Below are 10,283 nucleotides of genomic sequence, written 5' to 3'. Positions count from 1 at the left end.
TTACATGTAATCACATAAAAGTAATATGTGTGCATACAAAAATTGAGGTATTAATATATGTAGATAACCACAAAGACACATGCCATCATGATTTTCAGTTTCCCCAAATTATATTCTTTCTTGATGGGAGGATGGGTCATTCATTACAGAAAACTTCTAGAGCAAATTGATCAATACTAAATTAATTAGTATATCAATAGATAACAATGTATAATAAGAGACCAATTAGTGTTTAAATCTCCAGCAAGACAATGAATTCCAGGCTCCAAAATTGATATAATAGATTTTTAAACAAACTTTGCATACTTTTATAGAAGCCAATTTAACATGCAAATAATCAATGAATGCTCTAGTCTCCAAACTTGCAAATAGGCAGGGCATCATTACGTAGAATATATGTGTTTATCCAGAGATAAGAGAATTAGCAATGAAACCAAATATTCTAGAAGCACCATAAGTATCTTCTCTTAGACTAAGATAAATAAGTTACGAAAGTTTGTTAACCTGCAGACCAAAGTTCAAAACCTGATTTGTATGATGTTAACAAAATGCAAATCTTGCAGAAGGGAAGATTGTGCAGTACTTATCAGTATGTATATAGATGTACCCTCCATACATGTAGCTGCTATGCTGTTCTTCTGAGTATCCATCAACAGAGTTTATAAATGATATGATGCAAATTATGCTTGCTATCATGCTTTTCATTTTTTTAAATATATACGTAGAAAAGACAATGTCAAAAGATGTATGTGAAGGCTTCTGCATAGAATCTTCAATATCAATATTCTATTGTATAGTTTGATACAGAAAACCATTATTTACCAAACCAGCAGACCTGTTAAAATATATAATTCCACCACATAAACTATGGGATGCACAATCAAGAGTATGAAATATATTTTCTCATTCAATAGATATCAAACTGCAACATTCTTATACAAAATTCACGTAATATAAATGTATTTGCATTTGGGATGCATTTAAATACTTCACTACTGCACCATATTTATTTAACAGAAGCAAATAACATCATGTTCAAATTCTATTTCCAACACACCAAATATGGGATGCAAAAACAAGTTTAAATGGAGTTAATAACCAATATATTACCTGAGTTTAACCATAGTTCTATTAGTCTTGCTGCTCCAACAAAAAGTAAAAAGAAATAGGTGTACAAATCATACAAATGTACATACCAATTACAGTGATTTGAAAATGTCCCTAATAAAATTCTTTTTAAAAAAGTTTTTTTGATGGTAGATCATTTTACAAACCTATTTTCAACACCATTAAAAAAAATCTCACCTCTTCCCTACATTTGAAACTAATTAATAATTATTTCAAATTTACTCTAAAATCACGAGAGACTGTCCTAGAATTTTCAGTACAAGATGGATAACTTCGACGATGTCTTGTCCAAGGCAACATATCAAACCTGATTCAATTTATGTTCATATTAATAATCTTAATCTCAAGCTTAAAAGGCAAATCAATGCTGGCAAGAGGCTTGAGATTTAAATGTGATTTGAGATTTAAATGTGACTTGAAGTATAAATGGAATAGACAATGAAAATTGGTACTAAATTTGCAATCTCATTGATGATTGTATAGGATCAAACACCATAGTACAGCACACATGAGCAGGAGCAATCCAATGTGGGCTTATATTACCTCATATATTGGAAGTGAAATTCTACTTCAGTAGATTTGTTAAGGGCTACAAAACTATATTAAATCAAAATTATTAATAGCTGACACATCTATATACTTTGATAAACACAAGTTAGAATATGTCATCAACAGGATAGCCTAATCACATAAAATTTAATAATTAATGTACTTGTAACTAATCATCTGCACTAATTTTCATGGAAACCTTCACTTTGCTTGTCTGTTGAGAAATGTTCCCATGGTAGCAATCATTGATGTAAGAATCTCTATGAATGGTGATTTTCATGCAATGGGGTCAAGAGTCTTATTTAATACAAAAATCTTATGATTATGATAACTTGCCATTATGGCAACTACCACTTTAACAGAGCTCAGCAGCTAATGAACATCATGGTTTCCAAGTCAGTTACAATTATGGAAAATTTGTCATTGTAATTCAATTTTAGGAAACATTTCCTTCAACTTCAATTATTGATGTACTGCACAATTTGACAAAACTTATCCTAGAAAATGCATGCTTCCTTACATTAAACTAAACTGGAAAAGACCAAGTAATCTAGATAAGTTGGAATCCAAAGTAGATTCTTCAAAATAGGTAGTTTCATAAGAAATAATTCATTGTAATGTGAAATGGTTTAGTAAAAGAACAAAAAATGAGCATGCCCTCATGACGCACTAGCACTGTTTATGGTTCTTGTTTACAATTAGCATAACTATTCATTTTTTATTTCCCCAAAGAGCTATCTATAGTGATTTTTCTTAAATGTAAATCACAATCACCATGTAAACTACACTGGCATTTTCGTTTAAATGATGAAATACAAATAAAATACACATGAATTACGAGTGCAGTTAGTAAAAATTATATCCATCTTTCAATAAGATAAACATTCAAAGAGTAGATGCAAATAAATAATTGGTAAAATACAGTTCATACCAGGATTAAGTTATTTTTATAAATGTGAGTGTTACAATGTCGTTGGTTAAAAAAATCTATAAAAGATAAATAGAAACATCCTCTACGATGAAATAGTATAATAAATAATAGGATCTGATATTTGTTTGATATATCATACTCAATACTTTTCCTTTATTCACACTTTAAAATGTGTATTTGAAAAAAAATCATACACCTGTGTTTACTCTATAAATAGAAATAATGCATTTTTAGTGTTAGTAAATTTGTTAAGGTCAAGTCCACCCAAACAAAAAGTTGATTTATTAAACAGAAAGAAATCAAACAAGCATAATGCTGAAAATTCAATCAACGGAGGATGTATAATAAGGAAGTTACTACAACTGAAATTCATCTTAATTTCACAAAACTATATGCTAATTAGTCATTCCATGTAAATAGACAAATTTCAAGTTGAACCAATCAATAGAGAATCTTCATTTTTGGCTAGGTACATGTCCAAAAGGTGCAAATCTGATTTTTTTCACTGGCCTTCACCTACAAATGACCAAGATACGTTATCCCAAAGAGATGTCAAACTTGCATGAAAAAGTATGTCTTTTTGTAACTTATATAATGACACTAATAAAAACATGTTCTGTTGTCTGTAAATTCACCATTTTTTCATTCTGTCATATTTCATAGCCATTTCAACTTATCACTTTATTTTTGGCACTTTTTAAAACCCGAGATTGACAATATTTCAAGTCCCTTAAGTGCTGTCAGATTTTTTAGGTTATGTCACACGAGTCACAGATTACAAACGAGCAATATTTCTGGGGGAAAGGATAATGAATGTGAATTTTTAGGCAGATGTCCATTATTTAGGCTTGAATGATTACTTTTATTTAGAAAACGATGTTAAATGTTATTGATAACACATATGGGATTAAACTATGTAGTCCCACATGTAAACTTTCATGCAAGATGTATGTATCAGAGCATGATTTTGAAATTCCTTTGTTTTAGAGATAAAGGGATACAAATGACCATAATTGTTATCTTTGAATCAAATTTGGCCAAATTTACTGTATGAAGTCATGAGGATTTGTTCAATTCTAGTTCAAAAGATACTTGTCCCGCGAGTCACACTCCTGTGTCACATGTTTCACATTTCCAAATGGCAATCGACTAAAAACAATAAGTTAGGCATCAATGAATTTTGAAGTTTAACATCTTTCCAGATGTTTCAAAATACTCTCCAGAAAATTTCTTAAAAATCTGGTATCTTCTTAGGAAATTACAGACAAGTACAGTAAGGTCAGGAATCATCAATAGTGTCGCGTCACTATTGAAATATCTCCAACAAAAATGATAAATTCGAAATTTTTGTTGGACAATGTATATTATTAATACTCTAATTTGAATAAATAGCAATATACAATTTTCAAGTAATTAATCTTAAGAAGTTGAAATTTTGTGCAAATGTCACGAGAGTCAAAATGGAATGGCTGTAAACATGAGTAATACACAAATGAGACAGCTGATGATATCAAACATTCAGTATTTTACTTTATATCTTAATATATGTATATGAATTATAGAACAATTCAATTACTGGAGATTTGACAATGAAATGGAAATTCTTTATAGAAGCACATCTGTTTACAAAAATGGTAATTCCTCATGTTCAGGAATGAATTGTAATGTTTTTAACACCATAATGGGGGAATAGAGAGTGGATGATGTCATCAGATCTCATTTGCATACAAACTAGCATGTACATAAATTGTTTGTGAAATAAAGCAAAACTTAAATGAAAATTTTCAGCTTTATGCTTGTGTGTATTTTATCACTTTTTATCAAAATCAACTTCTTGAGGACTTGGTCCGCTTGTAGATCATAAATGCTAACATGCTTTTGAGTATTAAAGTAGTCATATATCACTTAGGATAAATGACCAAGATGAATAATCAATTAATGATCCATGCATGTACATATGCTAGAACCTTACACAATATGCTAAGAGAAGTTCGTAGCACATAGGCCAAGTTTGATGAAGGCCAGAGAGGCCCATGCAGGGATGCAAGATGGGGTAAGGAAGGGTGAAGGGACCAAAGGCTTAGTATGGGTAAGAAAAGGGATGGGGATAGGGGATCAAAGAGGGAGAGAGGAAAAAGGAGGTACTGACCCCATATTGTACCGCCACCCTAGATGTTGACAAACAAACAGTAAATGGAAAGAACAAAGAAAGCACATGGAACAATCATTTTTATAGAAAGAATGCACAGCGATAGAGAAGAAATTGCAGTAAGAGATAACAGAGCCATAAGAAATACAGTTGCAACTGCCGTGAATTTCATAAGGTGAACATTTCAAAAGATAAAATTATTCACAATTTTGGCAACATAAATTCACATTTTATTCATTTCTGTTCACACAGTTCATTAAAAGAAAACAACATTTGCACAATTTGTAACCAGGGTAACAAAAACAACAATGATAAAGAAGGAGGAGTGCAGCACTGCAACTTTTCAGATGTATTTCTCAGAAATTCTTCTAAATCTGTTAGAATAATTGTACACTGAGACAATTACTGACATCTAAGAAATGCTATTATTAAACATTTTGATGAACATGAACTATATGGCTTTAATCTGAATGTAACAACCATTTACCAAGAATAATGGTAATAATCATATTGAAAACCATTCATCAGCTTGACATATGGATGATCTACTAGGATTTCTATTTATGACTCATATTTACCACATCAAATAACTTAACAATCTTTTTTAACGAAATCATTTTAAAAAAAATGCTTTTACCTCAGCCACAGTATGCATATTATGCAGTCTTGAGTCTTACCAAAACATAAAATATATAACTACAGTGTCCCTGAGGGAATAGAAGAAAACTGAAGTCTTTTAATACTTGCAAATACGTTCATTCTTTCATTAGCATTTTCAACAATTTATAAGAAACCTTATTGCTCAAATTACGTAAATTGTTGTTTTTTGTCATTCTGCAATAATAGTGTAGAGTGATACATTTCTTTCATTTGTGGAAGTATACATGTACATCAACATCGGGCAGTTAAAACCTTGTTCCTCAAAAAAACTTTATAAAAAAAATAGGAGAGCTCGGGAAAAACTTATTTTTAAGAGTTATGACTTCTTTGCCTCAAAAGAGTTCTCTGCATGAATAAGGACAGTTTTCAAACAATACGAGGTTGCCATAAATGACATAATTCTGAATATATAGCTTTTTCACAGCTGCTCTCAATTGTTTTTAAAATTAAAGATGCAAGGTTTAAACTCCCCAACCACAAATTTCTTAAATGATTTGTCAACAGACTTTATTCGCTACTTTTCAGGGACACTGTGTATATGTCACATCTATTGCAATATATATTTCCATTAAACAAAACCAAGCTTGAATCTATTTGATGTACCGGTACTTAAATGATAGCTTTGCCTTTAATTGCTATGTAAATGCTGAAGCAAGTTATATAGACATTGAAATTGCTTTGAGAGAAGAAACAAACATGCATTTTAAGAGGATTGTTACCTTATTCTTGTTTTGGTCAAATCTGGAATGGCAAGACAAGGCAAAGAAAAGAAAACAAAGCAAGGAAAGGAAGAAAAGTGTTTGATTAATATCAAATGACATAAGGAATTTACACCACAACCATGGTCAATGAAATGTTTGCTGCTTCATAGAACTATGCAGGTATTTCCAATGAACATAACAAAAAGAAATGGAGCAGCATTTGTCTGTTTATGTTTTTAATGATATGTGGATTGGTTCTTGGAAAATTGCCCTGGAATAGGCAAGTTGTCTTGTCACCATCTAGAGCTCATTTTTTTTTGGGGGGGGGTTACATGTTACTAAGATGCATACATACACAATGTTCACAAATTATAAGGAAATCTAATTCTGTTATCACCACACATATTAAATGATTGCTCAGGGTATTATAAACTTGAGGGACTAGACTTCTCAATGTCAATGAAATAATTTTTTTCAAAAATTCTTTCTCTTTTCAAAATTTAGTTGAAACTATTTTTCTTTAATCTGTTGTTTCCAAAGTAAGACTTAATTTTTCAGGACTTTTCAAAGAAACAAAAAGGTCAAGCACTTTTTGAGGGACACACATTTCAATAAATATGCAATGGCAAACAGACTTATTGATGATCATGCATGAAAAAGTTACAGTTAAAGAAACACACATTAAAAATACGTTGGGGCAGTTAATTGTTATCATCTATAAAATTCATGACAAAAAAGTACAAAACTTCAAAGTGAATGAAACCCCAGATATACAGTTTGGTGTAACTATATAATTATTAAAAACTTAAGGGCTTTGTTATTGAACAGTGTGTTATCTACATGGAAGGTAGAAAAGGGTTGGTGTTAAAATATTTTGTTCTTACAGAGGAGGCTACTCAAAGAAGATGTCTTCTCTGTGTATTGAAAGCAGATGAATGAAAATAATTTAGTTTTACAATATAAAGGGATATCATATATGTTTGTAATTTATATATTATGTCTGTCATACTATACATGAAGATACCATATCAATGGAAAAGAGAGAGCTGTCTCATGAAAAGAGTCAAAGTAGTTTTATTGAATGAAAGCTTCAGATATTTGTTGTGTCTTCCCACTTATTACATGGTATTTGAGCTCATGGTATAGGAAGATGGATTAATATATATTATACAAATGAAATTAATCTATACTGTTGAAGCTTTTTTTCGCTGTTATGGTTTTTTCATCATCATCATCATCATAATCATCACCATAACTACCTTCATAATCATCATCACCTCCATAACCACAATTATTTGTCATTATCAGACCAACTACATCCCCCCTCAATCAATTCCATCCTTCAGCATTCAAATCACATCCCTTTAATATACTGACCTTTTGACCTCTTCAGGAACATAGACATACTCCATGGAAACCAATGATTTCAGCTCAGTCAGAGACTTGACAAATTTAAGCTTGTTGCTGAACTTGTGACTGTTCAAAGACATTCAATGAATAAAATACAGCTTTTACAATTATGTTCATCTACATATTTTAGGCCTGAAAATGAGGGAAGTTGAAGTTCAATCTTTTAGATTATGTTTCATACTTGAAAAATACAAATATGAATACAATAGACATCACTGGTAACTTACTGTAAGCAATTATGCACTCTGCAAGTTTACACAATTATTATCATAAAAATATTAAGGCCATACCTGATGAAAGGTTTAGTGAGTTGAACGATAGCCTTGAGCCATGTTGTTGGATGTACCAGATACAACCCCTTCAGGCTCTTCCTCAGTCTATATGTATACAAACACAATGTTATAACAGTGAATATCACAAACTAATTTGTGCACAAAAAGATAAGAATCAAATTGAAGATGGCATTTCATGGTGCAATATGAGAGGAAAGTTAACAATTGTATGTCTAAAAATTTGTCATCAAATTAATTTTCATTATATCATCCAATTGTTGAGTATGTCAGGCTACATTTGCCCCTTCACTCTAAAATATTTAATTCTGAAGGCCCTTCCTATTCCTTATTGCTGAGAATAAAGAAATAAAAACTAGTTGAGTAATAAAATGTGTATTTAGATTAATTTCAGTCTCAACAGTGCCATTTAGATATCAAGAAGTGGTCTACCAATGTCTTTAGTGGAGTGGATTATAATAATCTCAGTCTGATGAAGGTCTCATTGATGTGACCTAATTAGCAAACAAGGATAAGCAACTATACCTACAATCTAAAAACTCAATATCTCAAATTCGTATTCACAAAAGCAATTAAACTACATAGGGTGGGATGTTTAAAACCCCAACCTAGCTTTTTTTATTTATTAAGAGTACACTGGCAATGTGCAGACCCAAAGAAAATGAATAATTGCATCAAATTATTGAGTGTGCACTCATACTTAAAGAGCCAATGAGGGGTTTTGAATTTCTTACGTAGCTTCAGACAATAAGTTACGAATATAGATAATTACTAAAACACAATTTAAACAAGTGGAATGCCTCTGGCCATCTCACCTGCATCACGCAGTTCAATATAGCAGCAGTGCTGACTTTGAAAAGTACTCTAACTCGCACAAGATGTTCAGTGATACATGGTTACTATTATGTCCACTTTTTATGAACTAGACCAATAAACTTACAGAGATATGATGGTTATTCAACAAAAAAACCCAATTCGGCCAAAGTTCATCGACCCTAAATGACCTTTGACCTTAATCATGAGACCTGAAACTTGCACAAAATGTTCAGTGATGCTTGATTACTACTATGTCCAAGTTTCATAAATCTGATCCATAAACTTTCAAAGTTATGATGGTAATTCAACAGATACCCCCAATTCGGCCAAAGTTCATTGACCCTAAATGACCTTTGACCTTAATCATGAGACCTGAAACTTGCACAAAATGTTCAGTGATGCTTGATTACTACTATGTCCATGTTTCATGAATCAGATCCATAAATTTTCAAAGTTATGATGGGAATTCAACAGCTACCCCTAATTCGGCCAAAGTTAATTGACCCTAAATGACCTTTGACCTTGGTCATGTGACATAAAACTATGCAGGATGTTCAGTGATACTTGATTAACCTTATGTCCAAGTTTCATGAACTAGATCCATATACTTTCTAAGTTATGACGTCATTTCAAAAACTTAACCTCAGGTTAAGATTTTGATGTTGATTCCTCCAACATGGTCTTAGTTCATTGACCCTAAATGACCTTTGACCTTGGTCATGTGACATGAAACTCTAAGAGGATGTTCAGTAATACTTGATTAACCTTATGGCCAAGTTTCATGAACTAGGTCCATATACTTTCTAAGTTATGATGTCATTTCAAAAACTTAACCTCAGGTTAAGATTTGATGTTGACGCCGCCGCCGCCGTTGGAAAAGCGGCACCTATAGTCTCACTCTGCTATGCAGGTGAGACAAAAACCTTATAGGTGATGATTCTTAACAGATAGAAAGAGAGAGAGAGAGACAAAGAGAGAGAAACAGAAATATTGTTTCAAAAGGTACAAAGAACACTGAAGAAGGAAACGAAGAAATAGATAGTCATAATGTTAAGTAAATCTAAGTTCCCACTTTCACTCTTTTATCATGACATAAATAAGTCCCAATAATAAACTAATTCTAATTCTTTATTTCTTTATTTTCACTTTCAAAAGAGACATCATTGTTATTGTAACTGAGAACTATTATCTGTTATTGATAAAGATTCACTTGAGTGACTCTGATGAGGCACTACATACTTTCTATCAATCATCTGGTAACACTTCCTCATCCATCCTAGAGAAGGTATCTTAGCACGAGATGCAGAACCATGGAAATAGATGATGATGTATTCCTGAGCCACTAGTAGTTCCAATGTGCTTACAACATAGAGGAAGAGATTGTTCATGATGTAGGTATAATCTTTCTTAGATTTCTCAGGTAGGTAGCATGAAGCAAAGACAATGATGGCATTCAGACCTTCACCATAGTAACCTATCATTGAGCAAGAAAATGATTTGATTTTAAGTATTGTATAAAAACCGAGGCAGTAACCTTATTATATTTTGTTATTTGCTAGATTGAAACACATTTGAAACAAATGTGTTTCCATTCTAAAACAAGTATGAGCTTGCACTAATGGTTGATGCAAAGAACTAAATGGTAAATG

At 31.8% G+C, this 10,283-nt stretch overlaps 1 protein-coding gene across 5 annotated transcripts in view; it reads right to left on the bottom strand.

Annotated features, from left to right (window-relative positions):
• LOC121410326 overlaps nucleotides 1-10,283 on the bottom strand; it is a 71,880-nt gene that overhangs the window by 4,794 nt on the left and 56,803 nt on the right. The window contains exons 7-12 of one of the 5 annotated variants that reach the window (XM_041602336.1): nucleotides 9,874-10,108; nucleotides 7,819-7,905; nucleotides 7,496-7,594; nucleotides 6,137-6,158; nucleotides 4,758-4,776; nucleotides 1,111-1,140 (exon numbers count right to left, since the gene is read on the bottom strand). In XM_041602336.1, coding sequence (XP_041458270.1) covers nucleotides 1,111-1,140; nucleotides 4,758-4,776; nucleotides 6,137-6,158; nucleotides 7,496-7,594; nucleotides 7,819-7,905; nucleotides 9,874-10,108 — 492 coding nt within the window. Of the gene's footprint in view, nucleotides 1-1,110; nucleotides 1,141-4,580; nucleotides 4,777-6,136; nucleotides 6,159-7,495; nucleotides 7,595-7,818; nucleotides 7,906-9,873; nucleotides 10,109-10,283 lie in introns of all 5 variants that reach the window. The other 4 variants (XM_041602340.1, XM_041602337.1, XM_041602338.1 and 1 more) reach the window with 4 other exon arrangements.

The sequence above is a fragment of the Lytechinus variegatus genome, chromosome 3, assembly GCF_018143015.1.
Source record: "Lytechinus variegatus isolate NC3 chromosome 3, Lvar_3.0, whole genome shotgun sequence".
Taxonomy (NCBI): domain Eukaryota; kingdom Metazoa; phylum Echinodermata; class Echinoidea; order Temnopleuroida; family Toxopneustidae; genus Lytechinus; species Lytechinus variegatus.
This window is presented reverse-complemented; position numbering and strand designations above follow the sequence as displayed.